This window comes from Salvelinus alpinus, chromosome 23, assembly GCF_045679555.1.
Source record: "Salvelinus alpinus chromosome 23, SLU_Salpinus.1, whole genome shotgun sequence".
Taxonomy (NCBI): Eukaryota; Metazoa; Chordata; class Actinopteri; order Salmoniformes; family Salmonidae; genus Salvelinus; species Salvelinus alpinus.
In genome coordinates, this window is record NC_092108.1 from 1,561,414 (window position 1) to 1,586,546 (window position 25,133).

At 44.6% G+C, this 25,133-nt stretch overlaps 1 protein-coding gene across 1 annotated transcript in view; it reads left to right on the forward strand.

Annotated features, from left to right (window-relative positions):
• Positions 1–345: 345 nt before the first annotated feature.
• The window catches only part of stam (signal transducing adaptor molecule (SH3 domain and ITAM motif) 1), a 55,644-nt gene continuing 30,856 nt past the window's right edge, over positions 346–25,133 (forward strand). The window contains exons 1-8 of the mRNA XM_071360627.1: positions 346–555; positions 3,141–3,225; positions 9,334–9,409; positions 9,902–9,997; positions 14,427–14,573; positions 15,023–15,113; positions 17,661–17,859; positions 19,510–19,604. Coding sequence (XP_071216728.1) covers positions 516–555; positions 3,141–3,225; positions 9,334–9,409; positions 9,902–9,997; positions 14,427–14,573; positions 15,023–15,113; positions 17,661–17,859; positions 19,510–19,604 — 829 coding nt within the window. The 5' untranslated portion in view covers positions 346–515. The remainder of the gene's footprint in view (positions 556–3,140; positions 3,226–9,333; positions 9,410–9,901; positions 9,998–14,426; positions 14,574–15,022; positions 15,114–17,660; positions 17,860–19,509; positions 19,605–25,133) is intronic.

The window sequence follows — 25,133 nt, forward strand, 5'->3', positions numbered from 1 at the left end:
TCCTGCCTGGTTGGCCCTGTCCGGGGGTAGTGTTGGACAGGGCCACAGGGTCCCCCGGCCCCCGTCTCAGCCTCAGTGCTGCAATAGTAGAGTATGCACCCTATGCAATTCTGAATTCAAATCCATCCAGTGCAATTTCAACTAATAACTGTATTTTGTTGAATGTATATAACAACATTCCAACCTTGTTTATCATTATTTAGTCCAATTGTGGCATGATTGCACAATTTGTATCCGTTTGTATCAGTTTCAATGGGGAACTTTTAGTTTGAAGGCGAACCGCCGATGCCACTTTTATTGGTCACGCGAATGTCTATGTTCAGAACGCATTGTTCTCCGTTACCCAGAATGCCTAGTTTGTTGCTGGCTGATCGAGGAGTGACTGACTGGCTAGCTAGTACATATGCCCTACTTTATGTACTAGCTATGCATTTTAATGTAATAACTAACGTTAGTGAATAGCCGAGTGAAACGAATAAGAGAACTACAACACCGTGGTTGACATAATTGCGGCAATGCCTCTCTTCACGTCCAATCCATTTGAGCAAGATGTTGGTAAGTTGTGAGCGCTGACGTTAGCTACACTAATGCCTCGGCTTTGTTTGTGTTTTGCTAGCTATAGTACCTGAACGTTATCCAGCTCTGAGATTTTCCTAACCTAGCTAGCTAACGTTACAGCACGTCGTCTAAGTTTTGTAGCCATAGCTAGCTACACCCTTCTAGCTTGCTAGTTAGCTCACTGGTAGTCAACATGGCTAGCTAACGTTAGCTGGTAAGAGCAATAGGGATAACCCATTCACTAGCTAACTACTTAAGTGTTGTTAGCCAGACACCTGGCCTATGGCATGTTGATGTTAGTTGATAAAGTTCGACCATTTTGATAAGCGACAGTAAAGATGTAACTAGCAGTAAACTGATGCTCCATGGTGCCATACGGAGAAGATGACGTTGCATTTTATCTGCAGCTAAAAACGTCAGCTACACTAGCCACTACAATGACTAACTAACTATGCAGGCAAAGAAGCTAAACACGTTGCTAACGTTAACTTGGATTTGTGTGTATCAACCATAGATTAGTGAAGGGGGTAGCTATCTAGCTATGGTAGCTTGCAAGCTAACTATCGCCAGGTCAAAGGATGGACATGAGGACTTTTTGGAAGACGTAGCTACACAGGAGAAGATGAGACTGGAAGAGATGTTATTGACACTGGAAGGGGATTAGGAATATTCCTCTGTCGCTAAATTAAAGGCCTTGTCATGGTGTAGTAGCCTATTCTGAATGATTTCATTTATTTCTGAACAGACGGCAGTAATTCTATGGCTTTGGCAAGTATATTTAAATGTGTCAGGGGTGCCGCAATTCGTTCAGAACCCTTCGCGTGGCTTGGATTATATAAGGACATACATGATAAAGTGCAACGAGAGAGATGAGATGCAGGCTCATGTCTATCAGAGTAGAAAGAGGGAGAGATGTCATAGAAAATGAATCTCATTCTAGTTATGTGAGACATAATGGCGCGCTTCTCACACAGTCCGCATTGGTCTCAAACATAAATCAAATCAAACGTCACATGCGCCGAATACAACTAGTGAACCTTACGGTGAAATGCTTACTTAAAAGCCCTTAACCAACAGTGCAGTTCAAGTAGAGTTAAGAAAATATTGACCAAATAAACTAAAGTAACACAATAACATAACAATAACGATGCTATATACAGCGGGTACCGGTGCTGTGCCGAAAATCTCCCCCACCTTTCTAATTTCCAAGAGTCAAATACTTTATATAAAACATACTTCGTCAGGATAGGTAACCGAAATGAATAAGTAATATATGTGTGTTATATTAAGCATAGGGAGGGAGTACAATGTTGGCAAGCAGTAAACATTTCAGAACAACTATGGCTGAATTATTATCCTTACACTTTCAAAAATACTAGTCGAATAAGACATGGGAGAGATGAAGAATTTTGGCAAAGAGATGTATTTATAGACTAACACAAATAAGTAGAGGATTTATGTACTGGCGACATGGGCAGCCGGCCAGGGAAAGGGGGCACCGGGTGCGGGCACTAAAGGGGGGGTTCGCCCAGGGTGCCATACAAGCTAGAACCGCCACATACACTTGAAACAAATAGCCAAACCGAAAACTGCAAACAAAAATGCTTTCTGCTACTAAGATGAGTGGAATGTAGGCTTAACTGACAACGGAATGAAGAGCAGAAATCTCAACTAGCAAGCAAGTCGCAGAAATGAAGATCGTGAGGTGGGGAGAATTCTAGCAGGGGGGAGATTTTCGGCACAACAAATCAAATCAAATTTTATTTGACTCGGTACCGAGTCAGTGTGCGGGGGTACAGGTTAGTTGAAGTGACTATGCATAGATAATAAACAGCGCGTAGCAGCAGTGTACAAAACAAAGGGGGGGGGTAAAATAGTCAGGTGGCCATTTGATTAATTGTTCAGCAGCTTATGGCTTGGGGGTAGAAGCTGTTAAGGAGCCTTTTGGTCCTAGACTTGGCGCTCCGGTACCGCTTGCCATAGGTTACAATGTTGCGCAAACCATAAAACCCGGCCGGCCCAACCCAAATAAACTCTTAGAATATTAGGCTCGGCCTGAAAATCGACTTTTTCACATTACGTTTTTTTGTGGTGGCTGGAGAATTAACTAAGAGATAACTCAAATGAACTTTGATCGCTTTTATTAAACATTTTACGTTGCAAATAAGTGAAAATGATTTCTTATGCAAGGAGAGGTACGGGATCCAGCCAAATATGTTTAGAAACAAAACAGTCCAAAACGGAGTGGTTCCGGCAGGATCCGGCTCTAATTAAGCACTGCAGGTGCTTCGTAAACAACAGGTGTAGACTAACAGTGAAATGCTTTCTTACGGCCCTTCCCAACAATGCAGAGAAATAGTTGAACAAATGTAAAAAATAATAACCCAGGGAATAAATAGAAAAATAATAACATAAGGAATAAATACACGTTGAGTATTGGTAACTGATGCGCCATATCCGGTTAGAACTCTGACTATAGATGTGACAAGTGGTTCCCCACATTATCTTACCCTAACTGGATGTGTGTGTGTGTTATAGCCTACTTCAACAGTGAGCTGATGTTTGTGTTTGTTGTTTTTCAGAGAAAGCCACCAGTGAGATGAACACAGCGGAGGACTGGGGCCTCATCCTGGACCTTTGTGATAAGATAGGACAGTCTCGCTCCGGGTCAGTCACATGTCTATCAATACGTCAATCAATTATATGTATACTGTATATCCAGATAGGGCAGTCTCCTAACGGGTCAGTGATGATGAGAGAGGGCAGTCTCCTAACGGGTCAGTGATGATGAGAGAGGGCAGTCTCCTAACGGGTCAGTGATGAGAGAGGGCAGTCTCCTAACGGGTCAGTGATGAGATAGGGCTGTCTCCTAACGGGTCAGTGATGAGATAGGGCTGTCTCCTAACGGGTCAGTGATGAGATAGGGCTGTCTCCTAACGGGTCAGTGATGAGATAGGGCTGTCTCCTAACGGGTCAGTGATGAGATAGGGCTGTCTCCTAACGGGTCAGTGATGAGATAGGGCTGTCTCCTAACGGGTCAGTGATGAGATAGGGCTGTCTCCTAACGGGTCAGTGATGAGATAGGGCTGTCTCCTAACGGGTCAGTGATGAGATAGGGCTGTCTCCTAACGGGTCAGTGATGAGATAGGGCTGTCTCCTAACGGGTCAGTGATGAGATAGGGCTGTCTCCTAACGGGTCAGTGATGAGATAGGGCTGTCTCCTAACGGGTCAGTGATGAGATAGGGCTGTCTCCTAACGGGTCAGTGATGAGATAGGGCTGTCTCCTAACGGGTCAGTGATGAGATAGGGCTGTCTCCTAACGGGTCAGTGATGAGATAGGGCTGTCTCCTAACGGGTCAGTGATGAGATAGGGCTGTCTCCTAACGGGTCAGTGATGAGATAGGGCTGTCTCCTAACGGGTCAGTGATGAGATAGGGCTGTCTCCTAACGGGTCAGTGATGAGATAGGGCTGTCTCCTAACGGGTCAGTGATGAGATAGGGCTGTCTCCTAACGGGTCAGTGATGAGATAGGGCTGTCTCCTAACGGGTCAGTGATATAGTATCTGTAATAAGAGTATGTATGGCTAGAAGTAGAGTTAGAATATGTATGTCTAGACGTATGAAGGTCAGTGATGTTTGTAATAAAAATGTGTTGTTGATGAAGAATAATGTGTTGTTGATGATCATGATGTGTGTGTTGTTGATAATGATGAAGATGTATGTGTTGTTGATGATGTATGTGTTGATGATCACCATGATGATGTATGTGTTGTTGATGATGATGATGATATGTGTGGTACTGATGATGATGTATGTGTTGTTGATGATGATGATGTGTGGTGTTGATGATGAAGATTTATGTGTTGTTGATGATGATGTGTGTGGTGATGATGAAGCTTTATGTGTTAGTTTGTTTGGACACACCTACTCTTTCAAGGGTTTTTCTTTATTTTTACTATTTTCTACATTGTAGAATAATAGTGAAGACATCAACAAATATGAAATAACACATATGTATTCATGTAGTAACCAAAAAAGTGTTAAACAAATCAAAATATATTTATGTTTCTTCAAAGTGGTCACCCTTTGCCTTCATGACAGCTTTGCACTCTCTTGGGATTCTCTCAACCAGCTTCACCTGGATTGCTTTTCCAACAGTCTGATTGGTCGGCTATTTGAGCCAGTAATGGGGGCTTTACTATTCTTGGGTAGCAGAATGACTTTTGGTTCCCTCCAGGCCTGAGGGCACACACTTTCTAGTAGGCTTAAATTGAAAATGTGGCAATATCGTCCCCTATCATCCTCAGTAATTTCCCATCCAAGTTGTCAGACCCCGGTGGCTTGTCATTGTTGATAAACAACAATAATTTTTTCATCTATTCCACACTGACTTTACGGAATTCAAAAGTGCAATTCTTGTCTTTTCATAATTTGGTCAGATATACTTGGATGTGTAGTGTCAGTGTTTGTTGCTGGCATGTCATGCCTACATTTGCTAATCTTGCCTATGAAAAAATCATTAAAGTAGTTGGCAATATCAGTTGGTTTTGTGTTGAGTGAGCCATCTGTTTCAATGAATGATGGAGCTGAGTTTGCCTTTTTTTCCCAAACATTTGATTGAAGGAGCCCCAAAGCTTTTTACTATCATTCTTTATTTCATTTATCTTAGTTTCATAATGTCGTTTCTTCATTTTATTCAGTTTAGTCACATAATTTCTCAATTTGCAGTACGTTTACCAATCTGTTGTGCAGCCAGACTTTTGATATCCCTTTTGCCTCATTCCTCTCAACCAAACCATTGTTCAATTCCTCATCAATCCACGGGGATTTAACCGTTTTAACAGTCCTTTTCTTAATGGGTGCTTATTAGTAACTGGAATAAGATGTTTCATAAATGTGTCAAGTGCAGCGTCTGGTTGCTCCTCATTACACACCACGGACCAACAGATACTCTTTACATCAATAACATAGGAATCACTACAAAACTTATTGTATGACCTCTTATACACTATATATTAGGCCTTTGGGACTTTGGTTTTCCTAGATGTGTCTACTAAAGTTGCAGGCACTGGTTACAGTTTGAAGCAGCTTGATGAAAGCCAGTCAATATTTAAATCACCCAGAAAAATATACCTCTCTGTTGATATCACATACATTATCAAGCATTTCACACTTCAAATCAAATCAAATTTTATTAGTCACATACACATGGTTAGCAGATGTTAATGCGAGTGTAGCGAAATGCTTGTGCTTCTAGTTCCGACAATGCAGTAATAACCAACAAGTAATCTAACCTAACAATTCCACAACTACTACCTTATACACACACACAAGTGTAAAGGGATAAAGAATATGTACATAAAGATATATGAATGAGTGGTGGTACAGAACGGCATGGCAAGATGCAGTAGATGGTATAGAGTACGGTATATACATATGAGATGAGTACTGTAGGGTATGTAAACATAAAGTGGCATAGTTTAAAGTGGCTAGTGGTACATGTATTACATAAAGATGGCAAGATGCAGTAGATGATATAGAGTACAGTATATACATATGATATGGGTAATGTAGGGTATGTAAACATTATATTAAGTGGCATTGTTTAAAGTGGCTAGTGGTACATTTTTACATAATTTCCATCAATTCCCATTTTTAAAGTGGCTGGAGTTGAGTCAGTATGTTGGCAGCGGCCGCTAAATGTTAGTGGTGGCTGTTTAACAGTCTGATGGCCTTGAGATAGAAGCTGTTTTTCAGTCTCTCGGTCCCTGCTTTGATGCACCTGTACTGACCTCGCCTTCTGGATGATAGCGGGGTGAACAGGCAGTGGCTTGGGTGGTTGTTGTCCTTGATGATCTTTATGGCCTTCCTGTGACATCGGGTGGTGTAGGTGTCCTGGAGGGCAGGTAGTTTGCCCCCGGTGATGCGTTCTGCAGACCTCACTACCCTCTGGAGAGCCTTACGGTTGTGGGCGGAGCAGTTGCCGTACCAGGCGGTGATACAGCCCGACAGGATGCTCTCGATTGTGCATCTGTAGAAGTTTGTGAGTGCTTTTGGTGACAAGCCGAATTTCTTCAGCCTCCTGAGGTTGAAGAGGCGCTGCTGCGCCTTCTTCACAACGCTGTCTGTGTGGGTGGACCAATTCAGTTTGTCCGTGATGTGTACACCGAGGAACTTAAAACTTTCCACCTTCTCCACTACTGACCCGTCGATGTGGATAGGGGGGTGCTCCCTCTGCTGTTTCCTGAAGTCCACAATCATCTCCTTTGTTTTGTTGACGTTGAGTGTGAGGTTATTTTCCTGACACCACACTCCGAGGGCCCTCACCTCCTCCCTGTAGGCCGTCTCGTCGTTGTTGGTAATCAAGCCTACCACTGTAGTGTCATCCGCAAACTTGATGATTGAGTTGGAGGCGTGCATGGCCACGCAGTCGTGGGTGAACAGGGAGTACAGGAGAGGGCTCAGAACGCACCCTTGTGGGGCCCCAGTGTTGAGGATCAGCGGGGTGGAGATGTTGTTACCTACCCTCACCATCTGGTGGCGGCCCGTCAGGAAGTCCAGGACCCAGTTGCACAGGGCGGGGTCGAGACCCAGGGTCTCGAGCTTGATGACGAGTTTGGAGGGTACTATGGTGTTAAATGCTGAGCTGTAATCGATGAACAGCATTCTCACATGGGTATTCCTCTTGTCCAGATGGGTTAGGGCAGTGTGCAGTGTGGTTGCGATTGCGTCGTCTGTGGACCTATTGGGTCGGTAAGCAAATTGGAGTGGGTCTAGGGTGTCCGGTAGGGTGGAGGTGATATGGTCCTTGACTAGTCTCTCAAAGCACTTCATGATGACGGAAGTGAGTGCTACGGGGCGGTAGTCGTTTAGCTCAGTTACCTTAGCTTTCTTGGGAACAGGAACAATGGTGGCCCTCTTGAAGCATGTGGGAACAGCAGACTGGGATAAGGATTGATTGAATATGCCCGTAAACACACCAGCCAGCTGGTCTGCGCATGCTCTGAGGACGCGGCTGGGAATGCCGTCTGGGCCTGCAGCCTTGCGAGGGTTAACACGTTTAAATGTTTTACTCACCTCGGCTGCAGTGAAGGAGAGCCCGCAGGTTTTGGTAGGGGGCCGTGTCAGTGGCACTGTATTGTCCTCAAAGCGGGCAAAAAAGTTGTTTAGCCTGTCTGGGAGCAAGACATCCTGGTCCGCGACGGGGCTGGTTTTCTTTTTGTAATCCGTGATTGACTGTAGACCCTGCCACATACCTCTTGTGTCTGAGCTGTTGAATTGCGACTCGATTTTGTCTCTGTACTGGGACTTAGCCTGTTTGATTGCCTTGCGGAGAGAATAGCTACACTGTTTGTATTCGGTCATGCTTCCGGTCACCTTGCCCTGGTTAAAAGCAGTGGTTCGCGCTTTCAGTTTCACGCGAATGCTGCCGTCAATCCACGGTTTCTGGTTTGGGAATGTTTTAATCGTTGCTGTGGGTACGACATCGTCAATGCACTTCCTAATGAACTCGCTCACCGAATCAGCATATTCGTCAATATTGTTGTTGGACGCGATGCGGAACATATTCCAATCCGCGTGATCGAAGCAGTCTTGAAGCGTGGATTCAGATTGGTCGGACCAGCGTTGAACAGACCTGAGCGCGGGAGCTTGTTGTTTGAGTTTCTGTTTGTAGGCTGGAATCAACAAAATGGAGTCGTGGTCAGCTTTTCCGAAAGGGGGGCGGGGGAGGGCCTTATATGCGTCGCGGAAATTAGTCATTAGTCACTTGTCATCCAGATACTGACTGTTAGCACTTGGTGGTCTATAGCAGCTTCCCACCAGAATGGGCTTTAGGTGATGCAGATGAACCTGTAGCCATATTACTTCAACACTATTTAACATGAGATCCTCTCTAATCTTTACAGGAATGTTGTTCTGAATATAAACAGCAACACCTCCACTATTGGCATTTCTGTATTTTCCGTAAATGTTATAACCTTGTATTGCTACCACTGTATCATCAAAGGTATTATCAGAGATAGTTTCAGAGATAGTCAGAATATGAATGTCATCTGTTACTAGCAAATGATTGATTTCATGAACCTTGTTTCTTAAGATACATATTATAGAGTTTTAAAAAAATGACATGTTAAGGTGGGCTATTTTTAGCACTTTTCTTCTGCGATGCTTACTTGTTTTCATTGTTTTACTGGGAAGCTTAGCAGAAGTAGATGTGCTCATGTTATTTATATTAGTGCAGGGTGAGCTACACACAGTGGTCTTCCTACTAGGGCACACCGCCTCAGTGCTAACAGTATAAATCTGGTTCATAGGCACATGATTACTGCATACAATAGCTGTAGGATCAGCAGAGGCATTCAGGGCAGTTAGAGGGATGTAAATGAGGTTACTTACATTGTCTACCAACGCTCCTGGTATAATGTACAATTTCCCAAGCTTTATGACAACCTAGTATCACAATGGTAGGGATTAACTGAGCTGGGTTTGAGTCATTAAGTCATTGTCTCAACGCAGCCTTATAATGCTGTGAAAGGATCCAGGAACCCAAATTATTTGAGTGGATTCAATCCTCCTTATAAAACATCTTTTGTTTCCAGAAAGTATCGAAACTGTCAACAAAAGTTACACCCATTGAGCTGCAAAAATCACGTTCTGAAGAGAGAGAATCCCGCTAAAGCTGTTGATGAGGATGTATGTGTTGTTGATGATCATAATGAAAATGTATGTGTTGTTGATGATCATAATGAGGGTTGATGTGTGTTCTGTTCAAGGCCTAAAGAATGTCTTCGGTCCATTATGAGACGAGTCAACCACAAGGATCCCCATGTTGCCATGCAGGCTCTGACGGTAAACACAGACAACACAGCTATGTATTACAACAGGTGCTTGGAGAAAAAACTGTTTGTTGTATAAATATATTTCATAAAGCGGTCTTAAGCTATCATAAAGCTCTGTCTTATGCTATATATACACTACGTGACCAACAGTATGTGGACACCATCTCGTCGAACATCTCATTCCAAAATCATGAGCGTTAATATTGACTTGGTCCCCCATTTTCTGCTATAACAGCCTCCATTCTTCTGGGAAGGATTTCCACTAGATGTTGGAACATTGCTGCTATAACAGCCTCCATTCTTCTGGGAAGGATTTCCACTAGATGTTGGAACATTGCTGCAGGGACTTAGGCCTGGCTTGCAGTCGGCGTTCCAATTCATCCCAAATGTGTTCGATGGGATTGCTGTCTTATGCTATAAATATATTTCATAGAGCTTCATGACAGCTTAAGAAAGCTTTATCTTTACATTATTGAAGTAAATATGTTTTTCCCCCTCCCAGCTACTTGGTGCCTGTGTTTCAAACTGTGGGAAGATATTTCATCTAGAGGTGTGCTCCAGAGAGTTTGCCAGTGAGGTCAGCAACGTTCTAAACAAGGTCTGGATTTTCACTGTCATTCTATGTAATGTTACAGAAATATCTACTTCAAAGATTGTTGTTTTATGAAACGTGTTGTATAAAGTTTGAAGGGCCATACTAATGTAAGTATGTGTGTTACAGGCCCATTTTCAGCTGGCTACTTTTTCCATTTTACTTTTATTTATTCATATTATAAGCTCAACAATGCACACATGGTTGTAGGCTACGCGCAAAGTTTCCAAAATGCCATTAGCCGGAAAACACAATTCTCCAAAGCGCACGCATGCGCAAGCGGTAACATGCAACATAGATGAAAATATCCGTGAGCGGTTTCAAACGACATAGATGCAAATATCTGTTCGAAATTAAGAGGGGAAGATGCATGGGTTACTAATTATTTTTTATTTCACCTTTATTTAACCAGGTAGGCCAGTTGAGAACAATACTCATTTACAACTGAGACCTACCTGGCCAAGATAAAGCAAAGCAGTGCAACAAAACCCCTAATCCTAACCCAAAAAACAGTTACACATGTGATAAGCAAACATACAGTCAATAACACAATAGAAAAATCTATATACAGTGTGTGCAAATGTAGTAAGATTATGGAGGTAATGTAATAAATAGGCCATAGTGGTGAAATAATTACAATGTAGTATTAACACTGGAGTGATAGATGTGCAGAAGATGAATGTGCAAGTAGAGATACTGGGGTGCAAAAATAAATAATAATATGGGGATGAGGTAGTTGGGTGGGCTATTTACAGATGGGCTGTGTACAAGTGCAGTGATCTGTAAGCTGCTCTGATAGCTGATGATTAAAGTTAGTGAGGGACATATAAGTCTCCAGCTTCAGTGATTTTTGCAATTTGTTCCAGTTACTGGCATCAGAGAACTCGAAGGAAAGGCGGCCAAATGAGGAGTTGGCTTTGGGGATGACCAGTGAAATATACCTGCTGGAGCGCGTGCTACGGGTGGGTGTTGCTATGGTGACCAGTGAGCTGAGATAAGGTGGGGCTTTACCTAGCAAAGACTTATAGATGACCTGGAGCCAGTGGGTTTGGCGACGAATATGAAGCGAGGGCCAGCCAACGAGAGCATACAGGTCGCCGTGGTGGGTAGTATATGGGGCTTTGGTGACAAAACGGATGGCATTGTGATAGACTACATCCAGTTTGCTGAGTAGAGTGTTGGAGGCTATTTTGAAAATGACATCGCTGAAGTCAAGGATCGGTAGGATAGTCAGTTTTACGAGGGTATGTTTAGCAACATGAGTGAAGGTCCAGATTGTCTAGCCCAGCTGATTTGTAGGGTCCAGATTTTGCAGCTCTTTCAGAACATCAGCTATTTGGATTTTGAAGGAGTAGTGGGGGGGTGGGGGGTCTTGGGCAAGTTGATTCGGGGGGTGCAGAGCTGTTGGCCGGGGTAGGGGTAGCCAGGTGGAAAGCATGGCCAGCCGTAGAAAATTGCTTATTGAAATTTTCGATTATCGTAGATTTATCGGTGGGGACAGTGTTTCCTAACCTCAATGCAGTGGGCAGCTGGGAGGTGGTGCTCTTATTCTCCATGGACTCCATGGAATTTGTGCTACAAATTTCTGTTAGGAAAGCAAAGGCTAGCTTTTTCAAACTGAGGGTAGGTTGGTCAGGATGATATCTATGAGGGTGCCCGTGTTTACCGATTTTAGGGTTGTACCTGGTAGGTTCCTTGATAATTTGTGTGAGATTGAGGGCATCTAGTTTAGATTGTAGGATGGCCGGGGTGTTAAGCATATCCCAGTTATCAACTAACGTGGGTTGAATAATATGACTAGGATTATCATCAATTTGCATGGGTTAATAATATGACTAGGATTATCATCAACTAGCATGGGGTGCTAATATGACTAGGATTATCATCAACTAGCATGGGTTGCTAATATGACTAGGATTATACCTTTGGCTGCTGGACAAATATAACGTAGATTTGAAAACCTATAGAACATTATAAAAATGCTGGTTTCAATGGCATATGAAGTCTTTATAAAATAGACTACTGGTTTCAATGGCATATGAAGTCTTTATAAAATAATAGACAATTGGTTTCAATAGCATATGAAGTCTTTATAGAATTCCATCTACAATTCTATGGTCGTATTTTGGCTACTTTGAAACAGGGCAAGAAATGCTTCATAAAATGACAAAACGTCCAGGTTTTTAAACAATTAAGTTATGGTGAAGTACTTTCAAAATGCTGACCGCCGCTGCTCAGGTTCCAGGTGGGTGAAGTGAGGTGCACAGGCACTGGCCTTCACTCCGGTCTAGGTTAACATTTGGTCTGAACAAAAAGCCTTGAGTATGTCGACAGAATCAAGCCTTTATACGTTGTTAATTATCCTTCATTATATTTATCAAACATGACTCTGCCAATAACAGCTAGGTTTCTCCTCCCCACGCGGAACACTCCCAGACAGTCCTGCTAAGAAGCTACTTATTTTTTATTTTTTTAAACATTTTTAATTGAAAACAACCATAGGAAGGTACTTAATTGTTACCCAGAAATAAATTGATATTGAGATAAAAACTGCTGCAATAGACCTTTACTTCATTGTTCTGTTTGAATAAAATACACTACCTTTCAAAAGTTTGGGGTCACTTAGAAATATCCTTGTTTCCCATGAAAACACATGAAATGAGTTGCAAAATGAATAGGAAATATAGTCAAGATGTTGACAAGGTTATAAATAATGATTTTTAATTTAAATAATAACTTCGCTTTCGTCAAAGAATCCTCCATTTGCAGCAATTACAGCCTTGCAGACCTTTGGCATTCTAGTTGTCAATTTGTTGAGGTAATCTGAAGAGATTTCACCCCATGCTTCCTGAAGCATGTCCCACAAGTTGGATTGGCTTGATGGGCACTTCTTACGTACCATACGGTCATGCTGCTCCCACAACAGCTCAATAGGGTTGAGATCCGGTGACTGTGCTGGCCACTCCATTATAGACAGAATACCAGCTGACTGCTTCTTCCCTACATAGTTATTGTATAGTTTGGAGCTGTGCTTTGGGTCATTGCCTTGTTGTAGGAGGAAATTGGCTCCAATTAAGTGTCGTCCACAGGGTATATGGCGTTGCAAAATGGAGTGATAGCCTTCCTTCTTCAAGATCCTTTTTACCCTGTACAAATGTCCCACTTTACCACCAAAGCACCCCCAGACATCACATTGCCTCCACCATGCTTGACAGATGGCATCAAGCACTCCTCCAACATCTTTTCATTTTTTCTGCGTCTCACGAATGTTGTTTTTTGTGATCTGAACACCTCAAACTTAGATTTGTCTGTCCATAACACTTTTTGTCCAATATTCCTGTGTCTGTGTTCTTTTTCCCATCTTAATCTTTTCTTTTTATTGGCCAGTCTGAGATATGGGTTTTTCTTCGCAACTCTGCCTAGAAGGCCAGCGTCCTGGAGTTGCCTCTTTACTGTTGACTTTGAGACTGGGGTTTTGTAGGTACTATTTAATGAAGCTGCCAGTTGAGGACTTGTGAGGCGTCTGTTTCTCAAACTAGACACTAATGTACTTGTCCTCTTGCTCAGTTGTGCACTGGGGCTTCCCACTGCTCTCTCTTCTGTTTCTTGGCAATTTCTCACATGGAATAGCCTTCATTTCTCAGAACAAGAATAGACTGACGAGTTTCAGAAGAAAGTCCTTTGTTTCTGGCCATTTTGAGCCTGTAATCGAACCCACAAATGCTGATGCTCCAGATACTCAACTAGTCTAAAGAAGGCCATTTTTATTGCTTCTTTAATCAGGACAACAGTTTTAAGCAATGCTAACATAATTGCAAATGGGTTTTCTAATGATCAGTTAGCCTTTTAAAATTATAAACTTGGATTTGTTAACACAATGTGCCATTGGAACACAGGAGTGATGGTTGCTGATAATGGGCCTAATCAGCCGTTTCCAGCTACAATAGTCATTTACAACATTAACAATGGTCTACACTGTATTTCTGATCAATTTTATGTCATTTTAATGGACAAAAAAAATTGCTTTTCTTTCAAAAACAAGGACGTTTCTAAGCGACCCCAAACTTTTGAATGGTAGTGTACGTAATTCGAAAAACAAACATTGTGGCAATTCATATCTTGAAGTAAAACTGTATATAAGACTTTAACCCCCCGGCCCCTGGGCGCGTAGCTGTAAATAAGACTTTAACCCCCCGGCCCCTGGGCGCGTAGCTGTAAATAAGACTTTAGCTGGCTAGCTGGCTATCCTTTCTATTTGGCCGGCTACTTTATATACTTGTGGAAAACACGTGTGTTTGTGTGTCCAGGGCCACCCTAATATGTGTTTGTGTGTCCAGGGCCACCCTAACGTGTGTGTGTGTGTCCAGGGCCACCCTAACGTGTGTGTGTGTGTCCAGGGCCACCCTAACATGTGTGTGTGTGTTTGTGTGTCCAGGGCCACCCTAAGGTATGTGAGAAGCTGAAGGCACTGATGGTAGAGTGGGCAGAGGACTTTAGGAATGACCCTCAGCTCAGCCTGATTTCAGCCATGATCAAGAACCTCAGGGAACAGGGTGTCACCTTCCCTGCTGTGGGCTCTCAGGTGGGTGCACTGTGTGGGCTGGTAGGCTACTGTGTGGGGTGGTAGGCTACTGTGTGGGGTGGTAGGCTACTGTGTGGGGTGGTAGGCTACTGTGTGGGGTGGTAGGCTACTGTGTGGGGTGGTAGGCTACTGTGTGGGGTGGTAGGCTACTTTGTGGGGTGGTAGGCTACTGTGTGGGGTGGTAGGCTACTGTATGGGGTGGTAGGCTACTGTGTGGGGTGGTAGGCTACTGTGTGGGGTGGTAGGCTACTGTGTGGGGTGGTAGGCTACTGTGTGGGGTGGTAGGCTACTGTGTGGGGTGGTAGGCTACTGTGTGGGGTGGTAGGCTACTGTGTGGGGTGGTAGGCTACTGTGTGGGGTGGTAGGCTACTGTGTGATTATAAAACATTAGAGATTAAACACGTTGCTGTTACAGGGCTGCATTCATTCTTGGATATTGGTCTGTTTAGGCTGCAGAGAAAGCTAAAGCAAGTCCTGCTTTAGTGGCAAAGGATCCATCCACCTTAACCAACAAGAAGGAGGAGGAAGACCTGGCTAAAGGTAAAGACACCCACTAGACCTGGCTAAAGACACCCACTAGACCTGGCTAAAGACACCCACTAGACCTGGCTAAAGACACCCACTAGACCTGGCTAACGACACCCACTAGACCTGGCTAACGACACCCACTAGACCTGGCTAAAGACACCCACTAGACCTGGCTAAAGACACCCACTAGACCTGGCTAAAGACACCCACTAGACCTGGCTAAAGACACCCACTAGACCTGGCTAACGACACCCACTAGACCTGGCTAAAGACACCCACTAGACCTGGCTAAAGACACCCACTAGACCTGGCTAAAGACACCCACTAGACCTGGCTAAAGACACCCACTAGACCTGGCTAAAGACACCCACTAGACCTGGCTAAAGACACCCACTAGACCTGGCTAAAGACACCCACTAGACTGGGTTCTAGATTAAAGCTAGACCTGGCTAAAGGTAGAGAATACTGGGTGCTAGATTAAAACTAGACCTGGCTAAAGGTAGAGAATACTGGGTGCTAGATTAAAGCTAGACCTGGCTAAAGGTAGAGAATACTGGGTGCTAGATTAAAACTAGACCTGGCTAAAGGTAGAGAATACTGGGTGCTAGATTAAAGCTAGACCTGGCTAAAGGTAGAGAATACTGGGTGCTAGATTAAAACTAGACCTGGCTAAAGGTAGAGAATACTGGGTGCTAGATTAAAACTAGACCTGGCTAAAGGTAGAGAATACTGGGTGCTAGATTAAAACTAGACCTGGCTAAAGGTAGAGAATACTGGGTGCTAGATTAAAACTAGACCTGGCTAAAGGTAGAGAATACTGGGTGCTAGATTAAAACTAGACCTGGCTAAAGGTAGAGAATACTGGGTGCTAGATTAAAACTAGACCTGGCTAAAGGTAGAGAATACTGGGTGCTAGATTAAAACTAGACCTGGCTAAAGGTAGAGAATACTGGGTGCTAGATTAAAACTAGACCTGGCTAAAGGTAGAGAATACTGGGTGCTAGATTAAAACTAGACCTGGCTAAAGGTAGAGAATACTGGGTGCTAGATTAAAGCTAGACCTGGCTAAAGGTAGAGAATACTGGGTGCTAGATTAAAACTAGACCTGGCTAAAGGTAGAGAATACTGGGTGCTAGATTAAAGCTAGACCTGGCTAAAGGTAGAGAATACTGGGTGCTAGATTAAAACTAGACCTGGCTAAAGGTAGAGAATACTGGGTGCTAGATTAAAACTAGACCTGGCTAAAGGTAGAGAATACTGGGTGCTAGATTAAAACTAGACCTGGCTAAAGGTAGAGAATACTGGGTGCTAGATTAAAACTAGACCTGGCTAAAGGTAGAGAATACTGGGTGCTAGATTAAAACTAGACCTGGCTAAAGGTAGAGAATACTGGGTGCTAGATTAAAACTAGACCTGGCTAAAGGTAGAGAATACTGGGTGCTAGATTAAAACTAGACCTGGCTAAAGGTAGAGAATACTGGGTGCTAGATTAAAACTAGACCTGGCTAAAGGTAGAGAATACTGGGTGCTAGATTAAAACTAGACCTGGCTAAAGGTAGAGAATACTGGGTGCTAGATTAAAACTAGACCTGGCTACAGGTAGAGAATACTGGGTGCTAGATTAAAACTAGACCTGGCTAAAGGTAGAGAATACTGGGTGCTAGATTAAAACTAGACCTGGCTAAAGGTAGAGAATACTGGGTGCTAGATTAAAACTAGACCTGGCTAAAGGTAGAGAATACTGGGTGCTAGATTAAAACTAGACCTGGCTAAAGGTAGAGAATACTGGGTGCTAGATTAAAACTAGACCTGGCTAAAGGTAGAGAATACTGGGTGCTAGATTAAAACTAGACCTGGCTAAAGGTAGAGACTACTGGGTGCTAGATTAAAGCTAGACCTGGCTAAAGGTAGAGACTACTGGGTGCTAGATTAAAGCTAGACCTGGCTAAAGGTAGAGAATACTGGGTGCTAGATTAAAGCTAGACCTGGCTAAAGGTAGAGAATACTGGGTGCTAGATTAAAGCTAGACCTGGCTAAAGGTAGAGAATACTGGGTGCTAGATTAAAGCTAGACCTGGCTAAAGGTAGAGAATACTGGGTGCTAGATTAAAACTAGACCTGGCTAAAGGTAGAGAATACTGGGTGCTAGATTAAAACTAGACCTGGCTAAAGGTAGAGAATACTGGGTGCTAGATTAAAACTAGACCTGGCTAAAGGTAGAGAATACTGGGTGCTAGATTAAAACTAGACCTGGCTAAAGGTAGAGAATACTGGGTGCTAGATTAAAACTAGACCTGGCTAAAGGTAGAGAATACTGGGTGCTAGATTAAAACTAGACCTGGCTAAAGGTAGAGAATACTGGGTGCTAGATTAAAGCTAGACCTGGCCAAAGGTAAATAGACTACTTGTTCTGGAATAAAGTTTGTAACGATATGATCATGGAATTAGCATATTACTATGTGATTTGCCACAGTTGGCCATTCCTCTAAATGTATATTGGTGCAAAATGTCATTGTAAATCTCTGACCATGTCCTCCTGTTTTCTCCTCTCCTCCCCCAGCCATAGAGTTGTCTCTAAAGGAGCAGCGTAGTCAGCCCGGGTCGGGGCTGTCTGGGTCTGGTTTGTACCCCAGCGCCTCTTTCCTCTCTTCCCAGAGGACTGAGGGCAGGAAGGTCAGGGCCATCTATGACTTTGAGGCTGCAGAGGACAACGAGCTCACCTTCAAGTCTGGAGAGATCATCACTATCCTGGACGACAGGTCAGCTCACCCTGCCATACCAACCCTAACCCCTAAACCCTATCCCTACCATACCACTATCCCTACCATACCACTATCCCTGCCATCCCAACCCTAAACCCTATCCCGACCATACAAACCCTATCCCTACCATACCAACCCTAAACCCTATCCCTACCATACCAACCCTAATCCCTATCCCTACCATACAAACCCTATCCCTACCATACAAACCCTATCCCTACCATACAAACCCTATCCCTACCATACAAACCCTATCCCTACCATTCCAACCCTAAACCCTATCCCTACCATTCCAACCCTAAACCCTATCCCTACCATACCAACCCTAAACCCTATCCCTACCATACTAACCCTAAACCCTATCCCTACCATACCACTAAACCCTATCCCTGCCATACCACCCCTAATCCTATCCCTGCCATACCACTAAACCCTATCCCTGCCATACCAACCCTAAACCCTATCCCTGCCATACCTCTAAACTCTATCCCTACCATACCACCCCTAATCCTATCCCTGATTCAAACCCTATCCCTACCATACCAACCTTAAACCCTATCCCTACCATACAAACCCTATCCCTACCATACAAACCCTATCCCTACCATTCCAACCCTAAACCCTATCCCTACCATTCCAACCCTAAACCCTATCCCTACCATACCAACCCTAAACCCTATCCCTACCATACCAACCCTAAACCCTATCCCTACCATACCACTAAACCCTATCCCTGCCATACCACCCCTAATCCTATCCCTGCCATACCACTAAACCCTATCCCTGCCATACCAACCCTAAACCCTATCCCTGCCATACCAACCCTAAACCCTATCCCTGCCATACCTCTAAACTCTATCCCTACCATACCACCCCTAATCCTATCCCTGCCATACCACTAAACCCTATCCCTGCCATACCAACCCTAAACCCTATCCCTACCATACCACCCCTAATCCTATCCCTGCCATACCACTAAACCCTATCCCTGCCATACCAACCCTAAACCCTATCCCTGCCATACCAACCCTAAACCCTATCCCTGCCATACCAACCCTAAACCCTATTCCTGCCATACCAACCCTAAACCATATCCCTACCATACCACAGTGTGCTGTTTAGGCCAGGAGTAATGGGTCTACTGGGGAATAGTGGCCCTGTTTAGTCCAGGAGTAGTGGGCCCGGTCTAGTCCAGGAGTAGTGGGCCCGGTCTAGTCCAGGAGTAGTGGGCCCGGTCTAGTCCAGGAGTAGTGGGCCCGGTCTAGTCCAGGAGTAGTGGGCCCGGTCTAGTCCAGGAGTAGTGGGCCCGGTCTAGTCCAGGAGTAGTGGGCCCGGTCTAGTCCAGGAGTAGTGGGCCCGGTCTAGTCCAGGAGTAGTGGGCCCGGTCTAGTCCAGGAGTAGTGGGCCCGGTCTAGTCCAGGAGTAGTGGGCCCGGTCTAGTCCAGGAGTAGTGGGCCCGGTCTAGTCCAGGAGTAGTGGGCCCGGTCTAGTCCAGGAGTAGTGGGCCCGGTCTAGTCCAGGAGTAGTGGGCCCGGTCTAGTCCAGGAGTAGTGGGCCCGGTCTAGTCCAGGAGTAGTGGTTCTTCTGGGCTGTGTCTGGGAAACCAGTCCTTACTGTTCACTAACAGGCTGTATTTTGGGGTTTCAGTGACCCCAACTGGTGGAAAGGAGAAACGTATCAGGGAGTTGGACTATTCCCCTCAAACTTTGTAACGGCTGATCTGACTGCAGAGCCTGAGATGAGTGAGTTCACATGCACCAGGGTTTCTGTTAGGAAGATGTGGCAGCGGTCATTTGACCACCAGCATTTTAATTTACCGGACATTTGACAAATGTAACCGGATTAGGGCATCCACTCACGGTGCTCAGAATGACAGAAATCACATTTACATTATGGTCATTAATCTAAATAGAACATCCAAGTCGAGAATGCACCAAGCGTGTTTTCCTTACCGAATTCCGATGCGCACTTTGAAGATGTTAGAGTAACATTCCACATGTACTTTTCCTCAGCCAACAAGACCAGTAACGAGTAGCAGAATCACAAGCCTATGTCAATCTAACTATCCCCATAGTAGAAACGTTTGTTGAGAAAGTAATATCCTATTGCAAACAGACTCTGGGACAGTTGTGGGACGGTAGATCCCAAATGCATACAACCAGTAGGCCTAGGCTACATTAAAATAAACAAACGTTTTAAAGCAAGCAAGGAGTCTGTTGCAACAGCTAATAACATTTAGCTTAATGTTGATAAAGTATTATTTCTTCACATTATAACTGCAGCAATGTGCACAAGGCAGTAGGCTATGCGCTAATGTCCAAGATATCCAAGATGGCGTAGCAGTCGGACGTGTGTTTGTATTGTCCTGTAGCGTGTAAATAGTAAATAGTAAATAGTCTTCGTATTTTTCGTATACATTTCGTATATATTTTAATTTCACTTTCCATCTAGGAACTGAATATACATTCCTACATTCCGCCTCACCCAATGTGGTACGGACCTGCTATTTTTTTATACTTTAGAACCGTAACCCCAAGCAGAAGCTAGCCAGATAACTAGCTACTAGCTAGTAGTCAGTTAGCCACTGCTGCGGTCTTCACCCTCAACTCGGACACAGCCAGCTTCAATACCGGGCCAATACCTGCCAGTCTGCAAGCGCGATATCAACCCAGAGCATATAGGACTGCTTTTTCTCTACCACATCACCGGATTCCTGACGCAAGCTCTGGACAATTACACCGTATCATCACAGCTAGCTAGCTGCAACCGAGTGGCTACTACTGGCTAACACCACTGTCCCGAAGCAAGCACCAGTTAGCCTTGAGCTAGCCTCGAGCTAGGCCCATCTGCCGGCTAGCTGCAAGTGCGATATCAACCCAGAGCATATAGGACTGCTTTCTCTCTACCACATCACCGGATTCCTGACGCAAGCTCTGGACAATTACACCGTATCATCACAGCTAGCTAGCTGCAACCGAGTGGCTACTACTGGCTAACACCACTGTCCCGAAGCAAGCACCAGTTAGCCTTGAGCTAGCCTCGAGCTAGGCCCATCTGCCGGCTAGCTGCAAGCGCGATATCAACCCAGAGCATATAGGACTGCTTTTTCTCTACCACATCACCGGATTCCTGACGCAAGCTCTGGACAATTACACCGTATCATCACAGCTAGCTAGCTGCAACCGAGTGGCTACTACTGGCTAACACCTCTGTCCCGAAGCAAGCACCAGTTAGCCTTGAGCTAGCCTCGAGCTAGGCCCATCTGCCGGCTAGCTGAAGAGCTAGCACCACTGCCACTGCCACGAAGCTAGCACCAGTTAGCAAACACAATTCTACAATTCACAACCTCTCTTTCGCCATCGCCATCTGGCTTGGATTCTCTGTCGACACAACCACGTCTGAGCAGACCCCCTCCGTCTGAGCAGACCACCCCCCGGGCTACTAACTTTATACGCCGCGTGCTAGCTTAGTGGAGGCCTCCTCTGCTCCATCTACGGCTGCCCCCTGGACACTATGATCACTTGGCTACATAGCTGATGCATGCTTGACTGTCCATTAATTCACGGTACTCCATTCTGTTTATTTGTGTTTTACCTGTCGGCTCTGTGCTTTAACTCAGGATCTGTGTGTAGTTAATCCGACCCTCTCTGCCTAGTCGTCGCCATTTTTTACCTGTTGTTGCTGTGTTAGACTAACACCCTGTTATTGCTGCTGTTATCTTACCTGTTGTTTTAGCTAGCTCTCCCAATCAAGACCTGCAATCACTTTGCCTTATTGTATGTCTCTCTCAAATATCAATATGCCTTGCATACTGTTGTTCAGGCTAGTTTTCATTATCATTGTTTTGGTTTGCAATGGACCCTGTAGTTCCACTCTCCGTACCTCTGATACCCCCTTTGTCCCACCCCCCACACATGCGGTGACCTCACCCATTGAGACCAGCATGTCCAGAGATACAACCTCTCTTATCATCACCCAGTGCCTGGGCTTGCCTCCGCTGTACCCGCGCCCCTCCATACCCCTGTCTGCACATTATGCCCAGAATCTATTCTACCACGCCCATAAATCTGCTCCTTTTATTCTTTGTCCCCAACGCTCTAGGCGACCAGTTTTGATAGCCTTTAGCCGCACCCTCATCCTACTACTCCTCTGTTCCTCGGGTGATGTGGAGGTAAACCCAGGCCCTGCATGTCCCCAGTCACCCTCATTTGTTGACTTCTGCGATCGAAAAAGCCTTGGCCTCATGCATGTCAACATCAGAAGCCTCCTCCCTAAGTTTGCCTTACTCACCGCTTTAGCACACTCTGCCAATCCTGATGTCCTTGCCGTGTCCGAATCCTGGCTTAGGAAGGCCACCAAAAATTCTGAGATTTCCATACCCAACTATAACACTTTCCGTCAAGATAGAACTGCCAAAGGGGGAGGAGTTGCAATCTACTGCAGAGATAGCCTGCAAAGTTCTGTCATACTTTCCAGGTCTATGCCCAAACAGTTCGAACTTCTAATTTTAAAAATTAATCTCTCCAGAAATAAGTCTCTCACTGTTGCCGCCTGCTACCGACCCCCCTCAGCTCCCAGCTGTGCCCTGGACACCATCTGTGAATTGATCGCTCCCCATCTAGCTTCAGAGTTTGTTCTGTTAGGTGACCTAAACTGGGATATGCTTAACACCCCGGCAGTCCTACAATCCAAGCTTGATGCCCTCAATCTCACACAAATCATCAAGGAACCCACCAGGTACAACCCTAAATCCGTAAACATGGGCACCCTAATAGACATTATCCTGACCAACCTGCCCTCCAAATACACCTCTGCTGTCTTCAATCAAGATCTCAGCGATCACTGCCTCATTGCCTGTATCCGCCACGGGTCCGCGGTCAAACGACCACCCCTCATCACTGTCAAACGCTCCCTAAAACACTTCTGCGAGCAGGCCTTTCTAATCGACCTGGCCCGGGTACCCTGGAAGGATATTGACCTCATCCCGTCAGTTGAGGATGCCTGGTCATTCTTTAAATGTTACTTCCTCACCATATTAGACAAGCATGCTCCGTTCAAAAAATGCAGAACCAAGAACAGATATAGCCCTTGGTTCACTCCAGACCTGACTGCCCTCGACCAGCACAAAAACATCCTGTGGCGAACTGCAATAGCATCGAAGAGCCCCCGCGATATGCAACTGTTCAGGGAAGTCAGGAACCAATACACGCAGTCAGTCAGGAAAGCAAAGGCCAGCTTTTTCAAGCAGAAATTCGCATCCTGTAGCTCTAACTCCAAAAAGTTCTGGGATACTGTAAAGTCCATGGAGAACAAGAGCACCTCCTCCCAGCTGCCCACTGCACTGAGGCTAGGTAACACGGTCACCACCGATAAATCCGTGATAATCGAAGACTTCAACAAGCATTTCTCAATGGCTGGCCATGCCTTCCTCCTGGCGACTCCAACCTTGGCCAACAGCCCCGCCCCCCCCGCTGCTACTCGCCCAAGCCTCCCCAGCTTCTCCTTTACCCAAATCCAGATAGCAGATGTTCTGAAAGAGCTGGAAAACCTGGACCCATACAAATCAGCTGGGCTTGACAATCTGGACCCCCTATTTCTGAAACTGTCCGCCGCCATTGTCGCACCCCCTATTACCAGCCTGTTCAACCTCCCTGCAAACTCTCCTTCCAGACTCATATCAAACATCTCCAATCCAAAATCAAATCAAGAATCGGCTTTCTATTCCGCAACAAAGCCTCCTTCACTCACGCCGCCAAACTTACCCTAGTAAAACTGACTATCCTACCGATCCTCGACTTCGGCGATGTCATCTACAAAATAGCTTCCAACACTCTACTCAGCAAACTGGATGCAGTTTATCACAGTGCCATTCGTTTTGTTACTAAAGCACCTTATACGACCCACCACTGCGACCTGTATGCCCTAGTCGGCTGGCCCTCGCTACATGTTCGTCGTCAGACCCACTGGCTCCAGGTCATCTACAAGGCTATGCTAGGTAAAGTGCCGCCTTATCTCAGTTCACTGGTCACGATGGCTACACCCACCCGCAGCACGCGCTCTAGCAGGTGTATCTCACTGATCATCCCTAAAGCTAAAACCTCATTTGGACGCCTTTCCTTCCAGTTCTCTGCTGCCTGCGACTGGAACGAATTGCAAAAATCTCTGAAGTTGGAGACTTTTATCTCCCTCAACAACTTTAAAAATCTGCTATCCGAGCAGCTAACCGATCGCTGCAGCTGTACATAGTCCATCTGTAAACTACCCACCCAATTTACCTACCTCACCCCCCATACTGCTTTTATTTATTTACTTTTCTGCTCTTTTGCACACCAGTATCTCTTCTTGCACATGTTCATCTGATGATTTATCACTCCAGTGTTAATCTGCTAAATTGTAATTATTCGATTTATTGCCTACCTCATGCCTTTTGCACACATTGTATATAGATTCTCTTTTTTTCTACCATGTTATTGACTTGTTTATTGTTTACTCCATGTGTAACTCTGTGTTGTCTGTTCACACTGCTATGCTTTATCTTGGCCAGGTCGCAGTTGCAAATGAGAACTTGTTCTCAACTAGCCTACCTGGTTAAATAAAGGTGAAATAAAAAAATAAAAATAAAATAAAATGTTCGTTCCATAATGCAATTAGCGGGAAAACACAGTGCGCAAGCGGTTTCATGTGACATAGATGAAAATATCTGTTAGAAATGTAGAAAGAGGGGAGATCGAAAGATGCATCAACTAGCATGGGATACTAATATAACTAGGATTATCATCAACTAGCATGGGATGCTAATATGACTAGGATTATCATCAACTAGCATGGGATGCTAATATGACTAGGATTATCATCAACTAGCATGGGATGCTAATATGACTAGGATTATCATCAACTAGCATGGGATGCTAATATGACTAGGATTATCATCAACTAGCATGGGTTGCTAATATGACTAGGATTATCATCAACTAGCATGGGTTGCTAATATGACTAGGATTATCATCAACTAGCATGGGTTGCTAATATGACTAGGATTATCATCAACTAGCATGGGTTGCTAATATGACTAGGATTATCATCAACTAGCATGGGTTGCTAATATGACTAGAATGATCATCAACTAGCATGGGTTGCTAATATGACTAGGATTATCATCAACTAGCATGGTTTGCTAATATGACTAGGATGATCATCAACTAGCATTGGTTGCTAATATGACTAGGATGATCATCAACTAGCATGGGTTGCTAATATGACTAGAATGATCA